At 37.1% G+C, this 25,103-nt stretch overlaps 1 protein-coding gene across 1 annotated transcript; it reads left to right on the top strand.

The window, feature by feature from the left end:
- Positions 1-11,686, top strand: LOC122310298. The gene is made up of 11 exons (XM_043124180.1): positions 1-115; positions 269-336; positions 2,674-2,895; positions 2,983-3,021; positions 3,355-3,484; positions 8,544-9,647; positions 9,756-10,386; positions 10,486-10,743; positions 10,838-10,943; positions 11,048-11,222; positions 11,328-11,686. The coding sequence occupies exons 1-11, from the start codon at positions 1-3 to the stop codon at positions 11,684-11,686; spliced, it is 3,207 nt and encodes a 1,068-aa protein (XP_042980114.1).
- The last annotated feature ends 13,417 nt before the right edge of the window (positions 11,687-25,103 follow it).

The following is a 25,103-nucleotide window of genomic DNA, read 5'->3' as shown; positions in this document are numbered from 1 at the left end:
ATGGAGATGAGCAGAGAGACTGAGCCATGCACATCTGTACCAATAGCACCTAGTTCAGAAGTAGAAAATGTCAACTCATGTTCCGACATTAGAGATCGCTTTGTTGTCATCGTAGGTATGTTTATGTTTTTCTTACTTATTATTTATTTAACTATGAATGAAGATTTACAAAACACTAACAATGTAACTAAATCCATTTTTGCAGATAGTAATTGCGATCGAGTAAAGAGACCATTGCACTTGATTCCTGACATTTGACATCTTCCAGAAGGGGAGCGCATTGAAATGGAGCTCAATATTCTTGGTCAACCTATAAAAAAGCCAGACTCAAAGGTGGTAAGGTTTGGTGGTCTGATAGCGAGAAGTAATAAGTTGGTTCCAATAATTTACAAAGATGGAGGTTGGTACTGTGACGCCCCCAAATCCCCACGCACGGACACGGGAAAATCGAGACGTCCGGATGATGACATCACGGGTCACCACCCTAACGACGTGTGCCAAGTGTGTGCAAAGGCAACATATGTGCACAAAGAAACACGCAGCGGATAAGCAAGTCAATAATTAAGTATCAGAATTTTTCTTGTTTAATACAAAGCTATTCCAAAACGTACATAAATAAAATATTACAAAACACGCATATAATAAAATATCAAATACAAAGCATAACTTCAGCAACCCGGCGGAGCCGCATCCTCGGGCTCAGCCTCCTCCTCCTCATCCTCGAACTCTGTACCAAAAGCTACGGAACCAAAAATGGTACTGCAGGTAAGTAAAACCCAAACACTACCAGATAAAAACACATAGGACTCAAACAATATGCATGAAACATGCCCAATGCACGAAGCCCACAAAACACGATTTTTCCACACACGCCAAAAATCCCATTTGGCCCAAAAACACATCCTTTCCGAAAAACACGCCAAAAGTCACATTTGGCCTTTATCCGACTCAAACCAGAATCCATATTATCCGTATGCACCATGACCTCCCCTAGGGGTCATCCGCACACCCTGGCTCCAGTGCCACACCGCAGAGTACCACTACGTATGTGACACCTAACGAGCGATGCCCAGTTCCACGCCCCGCGTGTTCGTAGCCAAGCATCCTCTAGCCCTCACCAGCGAAGGGCCACGGAGTCAGTGCATAGAGCGATGCCCGGTTCCGCGCCCGGCGCGTTCGTAGCCAATCAACCCCTAGCCCCCGCTCCTGTCATCGCCCTGCGACAACCCAGGGGACATCACTCAGTTTATTCCACTCCCGAGTGACCAGAGGAGCTCCACCGAGATAATACCTCATCCCGGCTTGGGGTCGTGATACACACGCACTAGTAAGACCACTTACGCCAATACACAGGCTTTTCACACTATTTCACAAACACACGTGCATGCACCATGCAATGCCATAACAATGCATAATAAAATAATCCAACAACATAAATCAAATAAATAGGCAACTCCGTCCTCCATCCATCCGACCCCCGAACTCCTCGGACTCAGTCCGGAATCAGCCAACCAACAGATAAAATAAATTGAATGAGCAATATATATTTAAATCTGAAAATAGGGTTTGGAAAATACTTACAGCGCTATATGGCAATTTTAGAAAACACGCGGCGTTGCAAACGGCGGAGAAAAAGCAATGTCACAGTGAAAATTCACTGTGGCCATGGGTTGTGAAAAACCCACTTTTGAACGGGGACAAACTAGGGCTTGGAATTGATAGGGAATGGTCTAGGGATGATTGTGAAGCTATTGGAAGTGGTGGTTGGCCGTGGGTGGCGGCGAAAACGCCGGAAAGAGGCCGGATTTCCCAAAAAGGAAAGCTAGCTCGTAGGAGCTGTTCCGGTGGTCGTTGGTGGCCGAAAATAGGTGGGTTAGGACGACAAGGGACCGGTGATGAAGTGGTGAAGAAATGGTGGCAGGAGGTGGAGCGACGGCGGTGGATCGGAGCAAAAGCCGTGCGGGCTTTAAAGAGGTTTTCCGGCCAAACGGCCGGCCGGATGGGGGTGAGTTTTGGTGGGAAGGTGCGCCGGAGGGAGGGGAGTCGAACGGTGCCGACGGTGAGCCGCACGATGGCCGGACGGCGGCGATTCGACGGGTTGAAGATTTTCGGCGTGAGGGAGAGAGAAGAGAGAGAGAGACCGGGGGGGTCGACGCGGGGAGAGAGAGGGAAAAAAAAAGAAAAAAAAGAAAAAAAAGAAAAATAAAGGAAAAAGAAAGAAGGAAAAAAGAGGAAAAGGAAAAAGAAAAGGAAAAAGGAAAAGAGGTGTAGGGAAAAAAAATGAGGTCTAATCCTCATTCCGGAAAACAAAATAAACCGCCGAAACGAGATTAAAACCACAAAACAACTAAAAGAAATAAAATACAACATCAATTAAATAAAATAAAAAAAACAATTTTAAAACGCAATAATTTAAAATAAATAACTAATATATTAATTAAAATAAAAACAACCATTTCAGCGAAAATACACTCAAAAGCGGGTCATCACAGGTACCTAATACCGTAAAGGAGGAAGCGTGAGGTCTTATAAATGTATGATTTTTTATAAAATCATATTAAAATATTATTAATAATTAATAGGTATATTTTGAATTTTTTTTAAAATATCATATTAAAATACAAGTGGAGGTCGGTATACTCACACACTTGTGTAAAGTTATTTTGACTGTAGGGCATGTTTAAAGTTCCTGATGACAAATTGGATGTATTCAAAAAATGGATACTAAAGGACTTGGGGAAGAAATGGAAAGACTACAAGCATGAGTTAAAGAAAAAGTTACTTAATGAAAAAGACACCTTTGTAGCACAAATTGTGGCAAGGGCAAGTCCCGATATGGTGGACTTAGAGCAACTGACAGAGTTGGCCAATCTTTGGTTCGATCCAGAATATATGGTAACAATGCACACATTTTTGTTATAGATTTATGAAGTCAACCAACTAGTTAGTTTCATAATTCTCATAATCTTTGTGATGTTGTAGTCAAAATGTAATAAAAACAAGGAGTGTCGTAAGACGCAGGTGATTGTTCACAGCGGAGGATCGAAAAGTTTAGCAAGATATGCCCATGATGTGGTATTTATTTAATTAATATTTATTTATTGTTGAATATTTGTTAGTTCTTTGTTTTCGATATATGTGTTTAATCCAAAATATTGGAAGCAAAAAGAATTAATTAGGGCATTGCCAAATCGAGACCAGTTTTTTGTCAAGACCCATAAAAAAAAGGATGGTATACACTACAATGATGAAACAAGAAAGAAAGTGGTATGTTTATTTTCAAATTTATTACTTTTTAATTTTAATGGATTTATAAGATGGAGAATAATGTGTATTTTTTATTGTCTATTACAGGTTGAGATGGAGAAACTTTTAACACAGGACACAAATCCTATAGAAATGGGGTCTGAAGGAACCATGAATTGGAAATCAGATGATATTTATTCAAAAGTTGTGGGCCTAGAACGGCCTGGACGTGTGTGCGGTTTGGGGTTTGGGCCAACTCCTACAAGGCAAACTTGTCAACATTCACTACCAACTTCAAACCAAGAAGATGGTATATCAAAGGAAGAGTTGGATAAAATATGGAACGAATTAACCAAATTGCGGAACTTAGTAAACACATTCGTGCATGCACAGGTGAGCACCCCACATATGTTTAGTTGATATCAGTCAACCCTATTTTGGAATTTTTGGACCCTAATTTGAAGTTATATTCAGGCTTCAGGACAAAATCAAAATGAGAATGAAGAGGAAGAGAAAGATGAAGAAGAGGAAAATGCTGAAGAGGAGGAAGACTATATTAATTGAGACTATATTTATGGTATTTGTCATATATCGACGTTTGCTCTGTTTAATGGTATTTGCAACTTTCCTTAATTAAGACTAAATTTATGGTTATGCCATATATTGACCTTTGCTCTGTTTTGCTAAGTTGGAATTAGGACGGATTATAAAAGGATAAGTGTTGGATTATGCATATGTTTTACTACTCTTTTTGGAAGTTGTGAATCTTAGTGTGATGTTTAACATATTTTGTCATAAAGTTTGCAAACACCACATTCTTTTTTAAAAAAGAATAAATATGAGATCCATATTAAAAGATTAAATTTTTAATAATACACTATTTTTTTTTCAAAAGGAATATTGTACGACACTTGAATAATTTTTAAAAGGAATGCACAATACTTACATTACTATATTGTACATTACATATTAAATATTAAAGGATAAATATTAAAGGAAAGAAATTAAACGGTGTCACATTAAGATCTCGATGCACGAACTCTCTTCTTTAGTTCTATTTAACCTCCCTCTCTCTAGAGCTGGAATGCAATATATGGCATTTACAGGTAGGGCATCCTAGAAATTCAACTAAGATTTTGTAGGTATTTTCGTGTCATTTGAATAAGTTTTTTTATTATTTATTTTACTATCAATAAATTTATAATAGCCTTCATCGTTGGCACTATATATTATTACCGGCGTCAGAATAAATACTTTAGCGCATTTATCAATTACTGGCATTTCATTGATCAATTTTCAGGATTTGGTAAACGCCGCCAATGCTATATAATTATTACCTGTGTAACAATATAAACACTGGAAAACTACTTATTTACCAGCATAAAGTTAATCAATGGCTGGCATTTGTTCAAACGATATAAATGCCAAAAAACTCAATACTTTATCGGCATAAACTCTATCAGTTGTCGGCATTTTCTGAAATGCCGCTGATGCTATATATTATTACTGGTGGTAGATTAAAAAAGCCAGCAAACATGATTAATATAACGGAGTATAATTAATAATGTATTGGCGTTTGTTTAACGCCACCACAACATATATTACCACCGGTGTAACAATCTAAATGCCCGGAAACTAATAATTTTCCGGTGCATAATTGCTATTTTCGCGGCGTTATTATAAATGCCGCTAAACCTATATATTATTATTGGCGTAAAAATTTAAATTCTGGGAATCTCAAAAATTTACAAGCAGAAACATTAAGCGCCGGTAAATTTATATAACTACCGGCGTATAAACAAATGCCGCGGATGTAAACACTGCCAAATTTGTTTTTTTTTTTAGTGCAGGTGGGCTTATTTTTACTGGGTTTTGAATTATGTTGTGGGCCCAGCCCGTCTAGCCCTATGAAGCCCAACCCCTTTTTCATTCCAGCCAACCCTCTCTTTGTCTCTATGCTATGCATTTTGGCTTCAGCCCTTAAGGCATTATTTCACCTCTTTCCCTCTGCTGTGCTGACCTTTTCTTCTCTTTCATTGGAAATTTTCTACTTCTTCTTCCATTATGCCATAGCTTTCATCTCCTTTCTTTCGAATTGCAACGCCGTCCTCTGCAGCCAACCTAGCCTCACCCCATAGCCTCATTGTGACTTCTTCCACCGTCGATCGCGCCACCACCATTTTCCCCTCATTCCTTGCTCAATTTTGGCCCTTTTTGTGCCCTGTTTTCTCTCCCAAAGTCATGAGCCTCCATGCCATTTCTCTCCCTTAATTTCTCCCTTGGTTATTTTATGTTCAAACTTGTGAAATCCCCTTGCATTCCTATTTGTTTTGGTTTGACCGTTGCCTTGTTTTGACCCCAAACTGTGAGCTTCTAGTTTTATTTTGCTTGGTTATTTTCTCTCTTGTTGTGCATGCCATTGTCAAGCCTTTATTTTCTGGTTTTTATTTTATAAATCAGCCCCTTTTTTCTTGAAAATTCCCTTCAAAATTACTTGTTTTCAAAATCCATTTTCTATCCCAAAAAACGTGATTTTTTGTGATTTTATTTTCAGGTTCGCTTTTGATGTTAAATCTGGTGTTCGTGCACTTCATCTTTCAAAATTGTCTTTTAGCACTATAAATAATTTTCCAAATACCTTTTTGAGATTTAAATATATTTTGTACAAATAATTTTTTGTGATCTGGTTGGTTTTGCCGGACGTTGAGTCCGATGAGTCCGGGGGTTGGTTGGATTGGAGGATGAAGTTGTTTGTGAGGTTGGATTGCACTTGGTATTTTCATGTCTTGCTTGGGTTCATGTTATACACTGCATAATTGCATGCATGTTCATGAGCATGAATGAAAACTGGGTTTTTATGTGAGAAATGGTTTTGGGCTGTGTGTATCATGACCCCAAGCTGAGATGTGATATTATTTTGGTGGAGCTCTTTTGGTCACTCGGGAGCGGAATATACTGAGTGACATCCCCTAGGTTGTCGCTGGGCAACAATGGGATCAGACAGGAGTGTAACGCTCTCGTGCCGACTCCATGGCCCCTCTACTAGTGGGGACTAGAAGATGCTGATGGTCATTGCTCGTTACAATAGGAGCGAAACTGGACATTGCTCGTTATGAAGTCACACACAGGGTCGTTAGCCGTGGTGTAACAAAAGGAGTCAGGGTGTGCTGATGGTCCCTAGGGGAGATCGGTACATATGGTAAAAATGGATAATGAGCCATTTTCTGGGAAAATGGCAAGTTTCGATAAATGAATTTATGTAAACCATTTTCTGTGAAAATGATGGATTTTTATACCAAACTATTTTTTGGAAAAATGGTGGATGTTATTTAATGGATTTGGTTTTTGGGCCAAAATGAGATTTTGGCTTGTGTTTGAAATAATTATTTTTGGTAAAGGATGATTTTTGGGTTTCATGCATATTTCATCATATGCACACATTTTGTTGGTTCAATGAATGTATTTATATCTCTTGGGCTGTTTGGTCTATTGCTTACCTGTGGTACCTTTTTTGTTACTGTAGATTTTGATGCAAATAAAGATGCAAAGCCTGAGGATGCGGCTCCACTGGAAAAGTGATCTGGGATCACTTTCTAGTGTATCGGAATTTATTTCCCACTTTTGGTTATTGTATTTTGGCTTTATTATATTTTTATTTAGATAACTGTAATAGTTTTTGAAACGCTTGTATTTAACAATTCTGGTACTTAGTTAATTGACTTTAACTTATCCACTGCGTCTTTTGTCTTACACATGTTGCATGTGTGCACACTTAGCACTTGTCGATGGGGTGTGTGACCGGTGTTGTTATCATCTCGATGCCTTGATTTCCTTGTGTCTGTACATAGGAGTTGGGGGCATCACAATGGGCAAGGTTTTCATATACAAATCTGAAAATAATCTTCACATAAATCCCAGAATACACATGTGAGAAAGTCATATACATAAGCCAAAGTTCGACCAAGATAGGCATCAATCAATTTGCTACTTATTAGCTTTCAACACTCGCAATCCCACACATTTGAGCAATACCCTCAATTTACAAGCCCAAAATGAGACTCGGTTCACCATACAAGTCACAAAACTCAACATTAGCAACTCAAAATTCAAATAAACAAGGATCATAAATCTTAGTACCAAAATCATGTTCTTAACTTATCAAACCAAATTTACCAAGCAACTCCTAGGGCAACATGACACTTCAAGTTGCAACTCCAAATTGAAACAAAATTCATGCAAGCCGAATTGAGCATATTCTAACTTCACCAAAAGTGAAATCATTTTTCTCAAGAAGCGATATTTGCACATAAGCCATCATGCTCTAAGCTTGAGTACCAAATGAGGAGAAATAGAAGAAGAAAATAGGCTCATTGAGATTGCACTTGGAGGAGAGAAACTTGCTCCCAACTACTCTCCCAACTTACACACTCGGTGAAGTGGTGAAAATTGTGCAAGTGAGGATGAGTGAGGGTGGACGGGGTAAACAAAGGCACATGAGATGGGAGGGGGTACAAGGGGTAGGGTAGGGTGCTTGAAAAAGGTGTAGGGCTTTGTAAGAAAGCATGGCCTTGCCTTATTGTACACTACACCTTCTTACACTTATGTACTAAACTTGACATATGTAAATGAAGTCTAAATGGAAGGTAGTGATAGTGTCATGTCTAAAGTGAGATTTTCTAGTGATTTCAGGCCAACTTAGGCATCCTACATGGCATGGTGACAACTAGTTGATGATGTGGCACACTGGATGCCACATGTTCCCCAATTGGCATTCGGAAATCACAAAAATTACTATTGCAGCAAAAAAATTCTAAACATTCTAACGAATCAAATGGTGCAATTCTTTTTTTCTAATTATGATCCTAAGTACCATAAGAAAATCCAAATAGTAATATGGTCTCTTTACGGATCATAACTCAACTATGCTTCCGAACTAAAATCCTAACTAGTTTTAATCCATGAATTTTTCTTAAGTTTTCATGGAATAACCAATTATCCAAATTAAAGAAATTCTTTTAGTTGAATTTCTTTCGGGGCATTACATTACTCAAATTGGAAAGCTACTTATAAATTAATCTTTTTTATGTTCCCCCGAAATTGAAAATTATTGAAAGGTGGATATAATATAAGTTTAATTAAAGGGAAAAAAACATCTAAACGAAGGAGGTTTTTTAATCTCTAAAACTATAGCTGATCACATCGTGTTTATTAAATTAACACTTTCGGATATATTTTACAAATCAAATTTGCACAAGGTTCTAGTGAAAGAGTTAATAAATTTTACAATATGTTGAAAGATGCTGATGAGCCATTATATGAAGGGTGCACAAAACATACTAAGTTTAGTGCTATCGTACGTCTCTGGAATATGAAGTGTTTGGGTGGATTGAGTAATAGCATATTCACAGAATTGCTTGAATTTGTGAATGAGTTGCTCCCACCAGGAGCATCATTGCCTAAAAATGCATATGAGGCGAAGAAGTATATGAATGAGTTAGGACTTGGATACGAGAAGATATTAGTATGTCCCAATGGTTGTATGTTATTTTGGAAGGAAAATGAGAATTTGGAAACATGCGTGGTATGCGGAGCGTCAAAGTGGAAGCAAAAAGAGTCTATGAATGATATGTCTAAAAAAGGTAAAAGAAGTCCAGCGAAAATATTAAGGTGGTTTCCGTTAAAAACAAGGTTGCAAATGCTTTTTATGTCATCGAAGACTTCTTCACAAATGAAATGGCATGCTGTGGGCCGTACAAATGATGGGGTATTAAGGCATCCAGTAGATGGCATGGCCTGGAAGACGTTTGATACACAACATGATGATTTTGCCTCTGACCCCCGCAATGTTAGGCTTGGTTTATCTGCAGATGGCTTTAATCCTTTTGGGAACATGAGCATTTCTTATAGTACTTGGCTGGTTATGTTGGTACCTTACAATTTACCTCCTTGGATGTGCATGAAACGATCAAGTTTCATGCTATCGTTGATTATACCGGGACCATCATCACCTTCAATGAATATAGATGTATACTTAGAGCCTCTAATATCAGAATTAAAGGAATTATGGGAGGTTGGAGCACCAACCTATGATATTTGCTCTAGAGAGATCTTTACAATGTGCGTAGTTTTAATGTGGACGATAAGTGATTTTCCTGCGTATGGTGATTTGTCTGGGTGGAGTATGAAAGGTCGTTTAGCATGTCCTATTTGTATGGGTAACACACGATCTAGATGGTTGAAACATGGAAAAAAGTTTTCCTATATGGGGCATAGACGATTCTTGCCAAGTAATCATAGGTGGAGAATGATGGCAAAAACATTTGATGGTACACGAGAAATTGATCCTTCACCTACTATGCCAACACCTGATGAAATCTTGGAACAATTAGATGATTTAAATTGTAATGATAGAACAGATCATAAAAGAAAAAGAGTTGTGGGGTCGACTAGTGTTAAGGAACACTCATGGAAGAAATGTAGTATTTTCTTTAGTTTACCATACTGGAAAGATAATTTATTGCGTCATAATCTTGATGTGATGCACATTGAAGAAAATGTGGTGGATAATATTGTTGGCACACTATTAAATATTGATACAAAATCAAAAGATGGCATAAAGGCACGCCTTGACTTACAAGAGATGGGTTTGAGACCACAACTTCATCTGATTATAACAGATGCAAACAAGACATATTTGCCTCCTGCTATTTTCACAATGAGTAACAAAGAAAAAGAAGACTTGTTAAAGGTTATACAAAATGTAAAAGTACCAGATGGTTATTCTTCAAATGTTTCACGTTGTGTCAAGCTTCAACACCGTACTATAGTGGGCATGAAGAGTCATGATTGCCATATACTGATGCAACAGCTCCTGCCAATTGCATTACGTGGATCATTACCTAAGAAGGTAATAGAACCATTAATCGAGCTATCTGGATTCTTCAGGGGAGTTTGTTCCAAAATGTTGCGGCTTGAAGATTTGGACCGATTGGAATCTAGAATACCTTACATATTGTGCCAATTAGAAATGATATTTTCGCCATCATTTTTCACGGTTATGGTTCACTTGACTATACATTTAGTTGCAGAATGTAAGCTTGGAGGACCCGTTCATTATCGATGGATGTATCCCGTTGAAAGGTATGCTTTAGTTATTGTACTAAAAGTCATGTGCGTCCATTAAAGTAAGAACATATTTTTTAAAAAATAATAAAAGTAATCTAATGATTTATGTGGTAGGTACCTTCACCGACTTAAGTTTCATGTGCATAACAAAGCTGCGCCAGAAGGTTCCATTGCTGAAGGATATTTGCTGGAGGAATTATTGACATTTTGTTCTCGTTATTTAGAATCCGCTCTAACAGTTTTCAATAGACCATCTAGAAACCCGGATGATTCTAAAGGGAAAGTTGTTGACGTTCGCCTTGATTTTATGTCGTGGACCCAAGCACATCGCTATATTCTCTTCAACTCTGATGATTTCACTCCATTCCGCATGTGAGTTGCAATGCTTGATACCTATGAATTAAATTATATTTAATTTATATTTGTGAAATTGTAACAGACATTTCCTATATGAAACATATAATAGGATGCACTTGGAAATAATGAGGCATACAGTTGATGGGAATCATTTATCGAATGATGAACTACAGAAGAGGCACGAAGACCAATTTTGTAATTGGTTCCAAGACTATGTATGGATTAGACACCATTCAATATTGTATCACAATATTAATTTATTATGCCTCTGTAGCTAGTTTTTATCATTTTAATCAATGCTAATAATCCAACCTTTCAGGTAATGAAAATGGATGACAATGGAAGAAGCAAATTGGGCCAAAAAGTTGTAATGCATTCTAAAGGACCCATGCGAGTTGCCAAAGAATTTAAACGAATTGTCATCAATGGCATAAAATATCGCACTAGGAATCACGAAAATGGGAAGAAAACTCAAAATTGTGGTGTTAGTGAGTGTACTGATCAAGATGGCCCTGCTTGGTATGGCCAATTAACACGCATAATTGAGGTTATGTATTATGATGGGTCCTGATATGTGTTATTCAAATGTGATTGGGCAGACGTTACTCAGGGTAGAGGTTTCAAGGAGGACGAGTTTGGCTTTACTATTATAAATTTTTCTCATCTAGTACACATTGGTAGTCGGATAACTAATGATCCGTTTGTTTTATCTTCTCAAGTATCTCAAGTATTTTATGTGGCAGATGAAAGATGCCAAAATTGGGTCGTCGTCGTTAAGACAAAACCAAGAGACGTGTATGACACTGGTGAAGAGGAAGTGACTGACGATGATGAGGATGAATATTTCGTCAATGAATATTGTATTAACACTTCCAACGATGAAGCTATTGAACTTGGTATTGACGATGTTGTGTGGACGCGAAATGACATAGATGGAATGACAATTGAAACTCGCTAATAGTGTTGAGGTTTCGTTTATATTTCTATAGGCTTGTTTACATCAATTTTCTTTTATATAGGCTTGTTTAGTGGTACTGTTTTTGCTATATCATTTTGTTGGTACTTGGGTTTTTTAATTTTGTTCTATATTTTTGTAAAATCCAAGAACTTTGATTGTTATTACAGTATTCCTCCGCCACAAGTGAGGGTTTATTAATAAATTCGGGCGGGGGTCACTAATGGACATGTGACTACCCTCTCTTTAATTTTTTTTGTTAGGAATATGATATCTCTTATCACATAAATCTATCTCATTTCATGCTCAAAATATTATTATTTCTATTGATTTTCATATATGCAATTTTTTTTATTATTATTTTTTTTTGTTTATAGGTACAATGGGTCCAAAAAAGAAGGCAAAGACTACCATACCACACTTGCGAAGACAATCTACAAGACTACAAGATGTCCATAATGAGACACAATCTGATAGGGCGGCCCATTCATTACCCTCTGTCGATGGGCCACCTCTTTCCGTTAATAGGATGGTAGAGTCATCACCTTCTATAGATTGTCCTTCACAACCATCATTATCTTCACAGCAAGAGACCCAACCTTCTCCATCTAACCAAATGGGAGGACAACTATCCACACATATGGAGATGAGCAGAGAGACCGAGCCATGCACATCTTTACCAATAGCACCTAGTTCAGAAGCAGAAAATGTCGACTCGTGTTCCGACATTAGAGATCGCTTTGTCGTCGTCGTAGGTATGTTTCTGTTTTTCTTACTTATTATTTATTTAACTATGAATGAAGATTTACAAAATACTAACAATGTAACTAAATCCATTTTTGCAGATAGTAATGGCGATCGAGTAAAGAGACCATTGCACTCGATTCCTGACATTTGGCATCTTCCAGAAGGGGAGCGCATTGAAATAGAGCTCAATCTTCTTGGTCAACCTATAAAAAAGCAAGACTCAATGGTGGTAAGGTTTGGTGGTCTGATAGCGAGAAGTAATAAGTTGGTTCCAATAATTTACAAAGATTGGAGATCGGTGCCTAATACCGTGAAGGAGGAAGCGTGGGGTCTTATAAATGTATGGTTTTTTATAACATCATATTAAAACATTATTAATAATTAATAGGTATATTTTGAAATTTGTTTTTAGAAAGCTACTGACACACTTTTGTAAACTTATTTTGACTGTAGGGCAAGTTTAAAGTTCCTGATGACAAATTGGATGTATTCAAAAAATGGATACTAAAGGACTTGGGGAAGAAATGGAAAGACTACAAGCATGAGTTGAAGAAAAAGTTACTTAATGAAAAAGACACATCTGCAGCACAAGTTGTGGCAAGGGCAAGTCCCGATATAGTGGACTTAGAGCAACTGGCAGAGTTGGCCAATCTTTGGTTTGATCCAGAATATATGGTAACAGTGCGCACATTTTTGTTATATATTTATAAAGTCAACCAGCTAGTTATTTTCACAATTCTCATAATCTTTGTGATGTGGTAGTCAAAATGTAATAAAAACAATGAGTGTCGTAATAAGCAGGTGATTGTTCACAGCGGAGGATCGAAAAGTTTAGCAAGATATGCCCATGATGTGGTATTTATTTAATTAATATTTATTTATTGTTGAATATTTGTTAGTTCTTTGTTTTCGATATATGTGTTTAATCTAAAAGATTGGAAGCAGAAAAAATCAACTGGGGCATTGCCAAGTCGAGCCCAATTGTTTGTCAAGACCCATAAGAAAAAGGATGGCACACACTACAATGATGAAACGAGAAAGAAAGTGGTATGTTTATTTTCAAATTTATTACTTTTTAATTTTAATGGATTTATAAGATGGAGAATAATGTGTTTTTTCAATTGTCTATTACAGGTTGAGATGGAGGAACTTTTAACACAAGACACAAATCCTATAGAAATGGGATCTGGAGGAACCGTGACTTGGAAATCAGATGATGTTTATTCGAAAGTTATGGGCCTAGAACGGCCTAGACGTGTGCGCGGTTTGGGGTTTGGGCCAACCCCTACAAGGCAAACTTCTCAACATTCACTACCAACTTCAAACCAAGAAGATGGTATATCGAAGGAAGAGTTTGATAAAATGCGGAACGAATTAACTGAATTGCGGAACTTGGTAAACACATTCGTGCATGCACAGGTGAGCACCCCACATATGTTTAGTTGATATCAGTTAGAATTTTTGGACTCTAATTTGAATTTATATTAAGGCTTCAAGACAAAATCAAAATGAGAATGAAGAGGAAGAGAAAGATGAAGAAGAGGAAAATGCTGAAGAGGAGGAAGATCAAGAACAGGAAGAGGAAGATGAAGACAATGATTGAGGGTCAGGATTACAAGTTAGACTATACTTGAGACTATATTTACGGTATTTGTCATATATCGACGTTTGCTCTGTTTAATGGTATTTACAACTTTCCTTAATTAAGACTAAATTTATGGTTATGCCATATATCGACGTTTGCTCTGTTTTGCTAAGTTGGAATTAGGATGGATTATAAAAGGATAACTGCTAGATTATGCGTATGTTTTACTACTCTTTTTGGAAGTTGTGAATCTTAGTATGATGTTTAACATATTTTGTCATAAAATTCGCAAACGCCACATTCTTTTTTAAAAAATTAGAATAAATAAGAGATCCATATTAAAAGATTACATTTTTAATAATAGACTATTTTTTTCAAAAGGAATATTGTACGACACTTGCACAATTTTTAAAATGAATGCACAATACTTACATTACTGTATTATACATTATTTATTAAATATTAAAGGAAAGAAATTAAACGGCGTCACATTAAGATCTCGATGCGTGAACTCTCTTCTTTAATTCTATTTAACCTCCCTCCCTCCAAAACTGGAATGCGATATATGGCATTTACAAGTAGGGCATCCTAGAAATTAAACTAAGATTTTGTGGGTATTTTCGTATCATTTAAATAAGTTTTTTTATTATTTTTATTATTTATTTTACTATCAATAAATTTATAATAGCCTTCATCGCTGACGCTATATATTATTACCGGCGTCACAATAAATACTTTGGCGCATTTCTCAATTACCGGCATTTCATTGATCAATTTTCAGCATTTGGTAAATGCCACCAATGCTATATAGTTATTACCTACATAACAATATAAACGCTGAAAAACTACTTATTTACTAGCGTAAAATTAATCAATAGCCGGCATTTGTTCAAACGAAATAAACACCAAAACACTCAATACTTTATCGGCGTAAACTTTATTAATTGTCGGCGTTTTGTGAAACGCCGCTGATGCTATATATTATTAACGGCGGTATATTAAAGACGCCGGCAAACACGGTTAATATAACGGCGTATAATTAATAAAATATGACGTTTGTGTAAACGCCACCAAAAATATATATTATTACCGGCGTAACAATCTAAATGCCGGGAAACTACTAATTTCCCGGCGCATAATTGTTTTCTTGGCGGCGTTGTTATAAATGCCGCTAAACCTATACATTATTACCGGCGTAAAAATGTAAACGCCGGGAATCTCAATAATTTACCGGCGGAAAAATTAAGCGCCGGTAACAATTTATATCTACCGGCGCATAAACAAACGCCACAGATATAAACGCCGCCAATTTTGCTTTTTTTTGTAGTGATATTTCCTAATGGGAAAGAAATCACGATCATTGAAACACAAACATGCATGCTTTAGGGGTGGGTTGGGGATTGCTGCAAATTGGATTAGAAGATATAATATTTGAGTGTTCAAATTCAGCTACACCATATCGACTTACAAAATTATTTTCTATTTCATATAGAATTGTAAAGGAATTGTAAGCTGATAATTTTCTATTTTCCAATATTGATGCCAATACGATGTTAGTCGATTAAGGAGATGATGTAATTACGACCATTTATTGAAAGGTCTTGGAGGCCTAAAAACGCAATATGGCAAGGTCTTGGAGGCCTAGCTACACTACAAGAAAATTGGTTTTTGGAAACAAAAAATTTTGTCTCAAAAAATCCAAATTTCGTCCTTAGAAGTTTTTGGAGATGAAAAAATTTTGTCTCTATTTTGTCTCTGAAAGACCGTCTCAGAAAGTATTCGGAGATTAAAATCAATTTTTGTCTCCAAAAAGTACTTTTAGGGATGAAGTTGGACGAAACCAATCGAAACTGTTCGAACGGGTTTTCTTTTTAGACAAAAAAAAATTCGTCTCAGAATTCAGTTCGAATGAAAAAATTTATATTCGAACTGAAACTTTTATTTGAACAACATGAAATTTTTATTTGAACTAATACCCATATTTGATCCTGTTCGTTCGAACCAACACATTTTCCAAGGGACTTTTCTTCCAAGATAAATTCTTCCCATTTGAACAGACATTTCAAGTAAATTTTTTGTTCTAACGTGGTTTTGCAAAATAAATTTGTTTGAAGAAATATTTTATTATTCAAACGGATGTACGAATGGGTTGTTTTTGTTTGAATGAGTCTATTTTTGTTCGAATGGATGCATAAATGGTAATTCACCATTCGAACGGGTTATTTACCATTTGAATGGTATTAGTCAAACAAATCAAAATTTAATTAAAAAGAACGTACCAATATTACACAAATTGTAATCATATATATCAATTGTTCAAATTTTTACGAAAACTAACTAAAGGCAATTAAAAAAAATTAAATGAATTATGATTGTGGTGGTGGTGGCGGCATAGAGTTTTGGGACATCATTGTTTGGAATTGTTTAAACATTTTTTGGTTATTTAATTGTAACCTCTCTTCTAATCTCGCTTCTAAATCTGCTATTTCATCTAATCGGGTCAGCAACTCTTTTTCTTGGGATGATGATATTGAGGATAGCTTCATGAAACGTCCTAAGCCCCTCAAATATCCAGAACGTCATCCAAGAACTTGAGAAAGGATTTGAGCATTGTTGATAGATGATTCATTAGATAGATCCGCAGCAGTTTCCTTAAAAGATATCATCTTTTCCTAAAAAAAAAAAACATTTAAGTTAGTATAGATAACAAAAATATCTTTAGACAATTGAATTAAAGAAACTTAAACTTACATAATTTGTCTTTGCCTCAGAATTGCTCTAAACACCATCACAATTTTTATATGCTTTAGCCTACAATTGGGTCAGATCATAGTCAGTAAGACTTTCTTCTTGCTACAAAATAATAATCTATAATAGAACTTAGATAAAAAAAAAAAAGTGTATCTGTTAATATTTAATGAGGATTATAATAACTTACCATTTTTTTTAAAAAGCAATGAAAAGATTGAGGACCTGCATAATCGTGTATCGTTAAATTTTATCTATTTGCTTTGTTCACCATACTCCATTGCTAAAAAAATATTATAACTATATGTTTACTGCTTCTACCTTATATTATTAAAAAAAGACAGCAACGAAATCACCTTATAAGCAGGATCTTTAAATATATTACAAACTTTCTTCTATTCATTTGGTGGCATTGCTTGAAATGGACTTTGACATGCCTCTATTGTAGTACTGAATTTCTGATGGTGTACATGGCATCAACCTTTGTACCTTTGGAATGCATTCGACATCAGTTCCCCAATCATTAGTCGATCCTCTCGCTGGCCAAAATTTAGTTCAAACTCGTCATTTAAAAAATTATAAACAATTTGTATAAATAAAAAAGTTATTTAAATTAACATGTTATACAACATAGCTTATAACTAGGCAACAATTTTTGAACTGGTCTTTCACATCTTGGGGAATTTTAGCCCATGAGGATGTAGTCATCGATGCATACGTACAAGTAATGGTACCAACGTAAGAAGCAAGCCAAGCTGCGGAATCCTCAGAGCCACCGGTGTGATCAATGTGTATATCAACTTTAATTTTACCCACTTTCCATACTTTCTTTATGTAGACACCCCTCGTAATGCCTCTAACTCAGCGCTGGTTTACAACAGCTATATATACAATAATTAAAGTATATATTTTAATTAAATTATTTTATTTTAAAGATATATAGTGATAAAATATCTTGTTCTGGTTCTGGTTCTAGTAATGTTGGCCTACTATTGTTGGCAGGTGAACCACATAGAGAGTTAGAAAGGGATGGAGATGGCTCACGTGTTCTTTTATGTTTAGGAGGCATATCTGTTTGAAATTATAATAAATTATAATTCAAATAAGGTACATTATAGATTCTTATAAGAATTATACCTACACAAATATCTATTTGAAAATCATTTAGTATCAGTTTTATTGGACTAGTCATTCTCATTCTCAGTAGACACTTTAGTTGATTCATGTTCTTCCAATACTTCACCTTTAATTACTTCAGGTTGAACATCTTCTCTGTGCAGTGGGACCATGTCATATTAGCTTAGATCAACAAATAGATTTATGCTTGATTCATTTTCTTGATATGCTTCTTCATGGTCTAGACTATCAACTTCTTCATGTGGTTCGTCTACCTCTAGATTGTAATCATATACATTTCTTGGTGCAAAGTTCTCGACTACCCACCATGGATTTCCGTATTCCAGATCATCTAAATAAAAAACTTGATTTGCTTGGCAAGCGAGAACGAAATGATCGTCATCATACCATTTACGAGATGTATTGGGACTTACAAAATATTCATCCTTACGCACTCCCAGCCTAGGATTTGAGACATCGCACCAAATACATTTAAAAAACCATAGCATATATCCCCCCACATACTTTAACGCTATAATATCTTCCACAATTCTGTAAAATTTAATATTTTCATCCCCATAGCTTCTTTCAACTACGACCTCGAAATTTTGAGTTTTCCTATATTATTCTCTATCTGCTGTGTGAAATCTATATCCACGCACCTAACATCTTAAAATATTGGATGGCCCACTTAGACGGACCACATGTCAAAGCATACACTTTTGGTTAAATTTTACCTGAATTTTCACTATATTTCGATACAACCTACATCAATAATATTATTCTAGTTATATCAATATCATATATAAATATGGTGACATTCAAGGTATGAAGTTCAAAGAAATTGTGCATGTTCTTTTTAGTAATACCGTATGTTCAAACCACGAGGCAAATTCTTCTTCATGCGTCTTTTCTACGTCAATTACACCATTTTTGCGAAGTAGTTCTATATGTTCACTGCGCATGTTAATGTGAACTATTAATTTGTATCTAGTTATATTATATTATTATAAATGCACTTAAAAATACTATTGATTTAAGTGATCATCACTAACATCAAATATTGGTCAATCTCTTCGCAGTTATTCAAGACATACCATCGAGCTCTTTCAAACTATCACCCACATAGGTCAAAGCCCCCTTGTGTGCATATGGGAAGTACTTTTTGGAAAAACACGGTAAATGCTAACGAAACTCCCATTTTTCCACCTTCATAATTTCGATTCGATCTCGTAAATCTAGTATCAACACCATGGAAATACATTGAACAAAATGTATGCCACTCATTATCAATGTATGACTCTGCGATCGATCCTTCAAGACTAGCCTTATTCCCCACAGATCACTTAAGTTTTCCCAGAAACCGTTCAATAGGATACATCCATCTATACTAAATGAGGCTAGCAACTAAAGCCTCACGAGCTAGGTGCGCAGCAAAATGAACCATTACATCAAACAATGAAGGCGGGTACAAACTCTCCAACTTGCACAATATCATAGCAATGTCAGCTTCCATTTTTAATAAAGCATGCACCTTCAACGTTCTACAGCAAATACTCTTGAAAAATTTCCCTAATTCTGTGAGAGCTATACGAACATCTCAAGCAAGCTTTCTGTGCACACCAACTGGCAACAATTACTGCAGAAATATATGGCAGTCGTGACTTTTGAGACCAGTTATCTTCCAATTATTAGTTCGGACACATCTTGACATGTTCGAAGCATAACCATCGGGTAATTTGATTGTCATGAACCAATCACAAAATTTCTTTCTCTCATCACTTGAAAGTGTATAGCATTCAAGGGGCATATAGGCTGACGGGTATCTTGCAAATGCAACCCCGATCTTATCCCCAACTCCTTCAAATCTTTACGAGAGTTAGTTGTATATTTTGTCTTCCCTTGTATTGACATCAGGTTTCCCAAAATATTCTCACATATATATTTTTTCAATGTGAATAACGTCTAGATTGCGATGCAGACCAGTATGGCAACTCAAAGAAAATACATTTTTTTGTCCAATTCAATTCCACTGCTTCTCGTTTCCTCTTTCGACATCTTGCATCCTTCCTAAATCTGTTGTCTTGAACATCTTCCAATTGCATGAGAATATCAACATTAAAATACTCTGACAGTGATGACCTGGGCTCAATGCTTCCATCAAATATTACTCTATTTGAAAGTAATCTATGATCATGAAGTAGATATCGACGGTGTTCCATGAAACATAATTTTTGGCCATTCATTAACCACTAAGACTGTGTGTCTTTGTTATAGACAGGACGAACCATTTAACCTTTTGTGCTCCACCTAGACAATTTCTCGTATGATATAAGATCATTTTTTGTCCAAAGTACTGTAGCATGCATCTTGAATTCACGCAAGAAGGCTGCATCATATGTACTAACACCCTATTCCCACAACTCTTTCAACTCTACCATCATTGGTTGCAAATATATGTCTATTTCATTTCATGGTGACCTTGGCCCTTGGATCAGTAGAGTCATCATAAAATAAGGATCCTTCATACACTTCCATGGTGGCAAATTATAGGGCATTAATACGATAGGCCAAGTGCTATGAAAAGTGCTCATGCTACCAAATGGATTAATGTCATCAATTGCTAAAGCAAGACATACATTGCGAGGTTCTCCAGCAAACTATGGGTACCCGTTATCGAATTTCTTTCATTGTAAGGAATCTGCAGGATGTGAGAGGAATTGATCATTTTGGACTCTTTCTGTGTGATGCCAAGTCATATCTATCGCAATCATCCCAGAAGTAAACAATCTCTAAAGTCAAGGAATCAACTTACCACTTTATGGGGTGCATTACGCTTATTTGATGTCCATCTTGACTCATGACACGCTGGACATGAATCAAATTCTGTATATTGCTTCCATAAGAGAACACAATTATTCTCACATGCATGGATGATATTCTAATCAAATCCTAACCCTTGCTTCAATTTCTTCACTTCATAAAAATTGTGAGGTACTACGTTATCCTGTGGGAGAGCCTCTTTAAATAATTCTAGTAGCATATCGATAGCCTTTGCATAAATACAACAAATATACTTAATATGGAGCAGCCTGACAGTAAATGACAACTTGCTATGATAGATGCACCCTTCGTACAATTCTCATTGTGAATCCTCCAACTGTCTTCCAAAGTTTTCATTTTTCTCAAATGCTTGTGTAGATGTTCCTTCTCCATCTCTAGCACCAAATATACATGCGCCAAGATCCCTTAACATCTTAATCATATCCTCTCCATTATCATAACTATCATAAAAAAACATCAACATTTATGTCGTCCATGTTGATCTCGTTAGACTCCATCTGATTGAACTAACTACCAAATCTAACTCCTTTAGGAAATTGTTCACCATGTAAGACCCAATGTGAGTATTTAGGGTCAATTCCATTTACAAATAAATGATCCTCCACTACGATCATATTATATATTTTTCTTTTGAAAATGTAATTCATTTAGATTAGCAAATGTTGGATACAAGGAGGGACTCCCTCCAAACTGATGCTCTCCTCAGAGAGTTTAAGTGCATCCTTAGCTAGACAATGGGCAATACCGTTAAAATTCCTAGATACATGCATCACATACCAGTTTTTCATTTTCTTAAGCAGTGTTCTAGTATCTTGAATGATCATTCATGTGCAGCTCCAATTCATCTCTTCACCCTTGATCTATTGAACTACATTGAGAGAGTCTCCCTCCAGAATTATATCTTGCATGTTCAGTTGGTTGCATAGGATGACAGCTTTTAAGGCAGCAATGGATTCAGCTAACAAAGGATCAGGGAAAAGGTCCCTTTGGGATCTAAGGGTAGCAACCACTTGACCATTCTAATCTCTAATCACCACCCCAATTCCCACTTTGCACTGTACTTTGTCTACTGAAGCATTCCAATTGGCCTTAAACACGTGCGAAGGAGGGGCTGACCAGCTTTGAACCGATGAAACTACTAGTTTGTCTTTACTCCCCTGGATGCTGTTTGCTTCCTTGTACTCGAGTGCTGTCTGAGTGGCAGTTTTCACCACTGTCTCAGGGCTTCAAACTTGCCTTCGAATACATATAGGTTCATTCTCTTCCACAATCGGTGAGCTATGGAAGCAAAGGTTGACATGTCATTTTCATCCAGTACTGAAAACATGTGGCATACTATGTTTGAGAATTGAGACTTGACCACTCTCTCTTTTTGTGGTTTTCTCGAGTTGACACCCCAGGCATCTTGAGTTGAGAGACACATCCATAAGGCATGTTTAGTTGATTCTGGTTCTCTGGTACATATAGGACATAGTGCAAACTCCCTTATCCTTCTTTTGTTTAGGTTCTGGTTTGTGGGTAGGGACTCATGAGAGGCTCTCCAAAGCAACATTTTGGTGGCATTTGGCACATTAAACTTCCAAAGCTTGTGCTAGAAATCACTATTCCTCAAACTAATGGATGCTTTCCCCTTTGAACACACCTCCATCTCCCCTAGAAGATGATAAGTACTTTTGACTGTGAATAGTCCATTCTTTGTGAGTCTCCAGATTAGTTGGTTAGGGCTCCTGCTCAGGCTTATAGGAATCTTGCTAATAATAGTAGCTTTTTCCTATGAGAAGACCTCCCTCAATATGGACCTGTTCCATGTCTTCTCTTGCTTATCAATCAGTTCACTCACTTGCCATCTTGAGTGCCTGTCAGTTAAAGGGGACTGAACCCGATATGAAGTGGGTTGGGGTATCCACTTGTCTCTCCTTATGTATACTGAGTCCCCATTTCCTATTCTCTAGAATAGGCCTTCTTCCAAGACTGGTTTAGCCTCTATAAAGCTCTTCCATAGGTATGAGGCATTACTGCCCAACTTGGTACACATGAAGTCAGTTCTTGAGAAGTTCTTTGCGTTTAGAACTCTGGCTACAAGGGAGTGGGGTTGCTATATGAGTCTCCATCCCTGCTTTGCCAGGAGCGCTATATTGAAGTGATTAAAGTCCCTATACCCCAGCCCCCTACATTTTTTGTCTGTACAATCTTCTTCCAAGGAATCCATTGGGTTTTGACTTTGTCTTCTCTAGTTCCCCACCATAAGTGTTACATTAGCTTGTTGATGGTCTTTAGAATGGCCTTGGGAGCTTAAAGATGCTCATGCAGTAAGTTGGGATGGCTTGGACAATAGATTTTAGGAGAACTTCTTTTCCTACTTGGGATATGAACTTCACCTTCTAGTTCTAGATCCTGTTTCTAATAGAGTCCAATATGGGCCTGAAGGCTGCTAGTTTATGCCTCCCCACATACGAGGGAAGGCCTAAGTACTTCTCAAAAGCCTTTGCTTCCTTCACTTGAGTTGCAGTTAGGATGGTTTCTTTGTTGATTGTACTGGTGTTCTTGCTAAAGAAGATTGCTATCTTGTCCATGTTTAACCTCTGGCCAGATGCATTTTCATATGAGTTCAAGCTCTTGAGTAATCTACTCCATTCCAGTGCATTGGCTCTATAAAAGAGCAGGCTATCATCTGCAAAAAAGAGGTGGTTAACTAATAGAGAGCCCGCTGGCAAAGGGAAACCCAGTTACTAGTCCTTTCTCTTCAACCTTATCAAGCATCCCACCAAGAACTTTAGAGCACAGGATAAAGAGGTAAGGGGATAGGGGGTCCCCTTGCCTCAGCCCTCTGGTTGGGAGGAAGGTTTCTTGAGGTTCTCCATTGCTGAGAAGAGAGTACCTCACTGAAGTTACACACTCCATGATAAGCTTAGTCCATGCTTACACAAATCCCATCTTTCTCAAGGCAGCTTCCAAGAAGGCCCACTCTATTCTGTCATAGGCCTTGCTCATGTCCAGTTTCAAGGACATATACCCTTCTTTCTTGCTTCTCATCCTGTACTGCATTGAGTGCATAGCCTCATATGCCACAATGATATTATCTGATATCAACCGCCTTGGTACAAAGGCACTTTGTGCTGGTGAAATGATGGATGGCAGGAAGGCTTTTAACCTGTTTGCTAAAACCTTGGCAACAATTTTATATAGGACATTACAAAGGCTTATAGGCCTGTACTCAGTAACTAAATCAGGACACTTCTTCTTGGGAATTAAAACAATGTAAGTATCATTTACCTCTCCTATTCCTGACCTGGTTGAAAAAAAATCCTTCACTGCTGAGAACACCTTGTCTCCTACTATAGTCCAGTTGTCTTGATAGAATCCAGTAGATAATCCATCTAGGCCTGGGAAGCTCAGGGGTTGCATCTCAAACACAACACTTTTAACTTCCTCAAAAGTGCATTCCACTAGCAAATTTCTGTTCATCTCTAGTGTCACCATTGGCTCCATATCTTGAAGTACCTCTTCAATGCCTTTCGGGTGAGAAGATTGGAAGAGGTCCTGGTAGAAGCTTTGGAAGAGAGAGCATATGCTTTCATGTTCTCAAGCACATTCCCTTCTATCATTCTTCACTACTTTTATGGTATTGGTTTATCTTCTTTAGGATGCACATTTGGAATTCTTATCCCCTTCCTTGAGCCAGAACTGCTTGGACCTTTGCCTCTATTTGGTTACCTCTCCTGCCAGCATTTCATCCACCTCTCTTTGCAGGTCTCTTATGGTGTCATTAAGGTCCCCTTGGTTTGACTCCTACAGATGTCGAATCATGTCAGTTTTCAGCCTGATTTGTTTGGTCTGGTTACCTGCACTTGTCTTCTGCCAGCTTCTCAGGTGATGTCTGCATTTAGCCAGTCCAATTTTGATGGAGCTTAGGGAATGGCCCCTATGGAAGGTATTCATCCAAGCCATTTCTACTGTATCCTTACACCCTTCTTTTTTGGATCAGCTGGCTTCTTACCTAAAGAACTGATGCCCCTTCCTCAACATACCTACCCCATTGTCACATACAATCAGCAAAGGGGAATGATCAGAATTTATGACAGGTAGAACATGAACTTTCCAATTGCTGTAAAGTAATGGCCAGGTTACATTTCCCATAGCTCGATCCAATCTTTCTTTAGTGAAACTGCCTCCATCTCTTTTGTTGCTCCATGTGAACTTAGAGCCTATGTAGCCAAGGTCACTAAGCTCATAGGCATCTAAAGCTTCCCTAAACCTTTCCATCTGAGCGAAAGGCCTATAGGCAGCCCTTGACTTCTCAGCCATACTGAGAATTTCATTAAAATCGCCCATGCATAGCCATGGGGTTTGGTTCTCAGGCTTTAACATTCTCAACAACTG

The sequence above is a fragment of the Carya illinoinensis genome, chromosome 5, assembly GCF_018687715.1.
Source record: "Carya illinoinensis cultivar Pawnee chromosome 5, C.illinoinensisPawnee_v1, whole genome shotgun sequence".
Lineage (NCBI taxonomy): Eukaryota > Viridiplantae > Streptophyta > Magnoliopsida > Fagales > Juglandaceae > Carya > Carya illinoinensis.
The sequence above is the reverse complement of the archived record's forward strand: the minus strand, read 5'-3'. Positions and strand labels throughout refer to the sequence as shown.

Excerpts from the sequence above, each read along its gene's own strand:
- LOC122310298 (XM_043124180.1), top strand. The coding sequence starts at position 1 with ATGGAGATGAGCAGAGAGACTGAGCCATGCACATCTGTACCAATAGCA. Across the intron at positions 116-268 it reads TCGCTTTGTTGTCATCGTAG|AAGGGGAGCGCATTGAAATG; the intron begins GTATGTTTATGT and ends GACATCTTCCAG. Across the intron at positions 11,223-11,327 it reads AAATTGTGGTGTTAGTGAGT|ACGTTACTCAGGGTAGAGGT; the intron begins GTACTGATCAAG and ends GTGATTGGGCAG.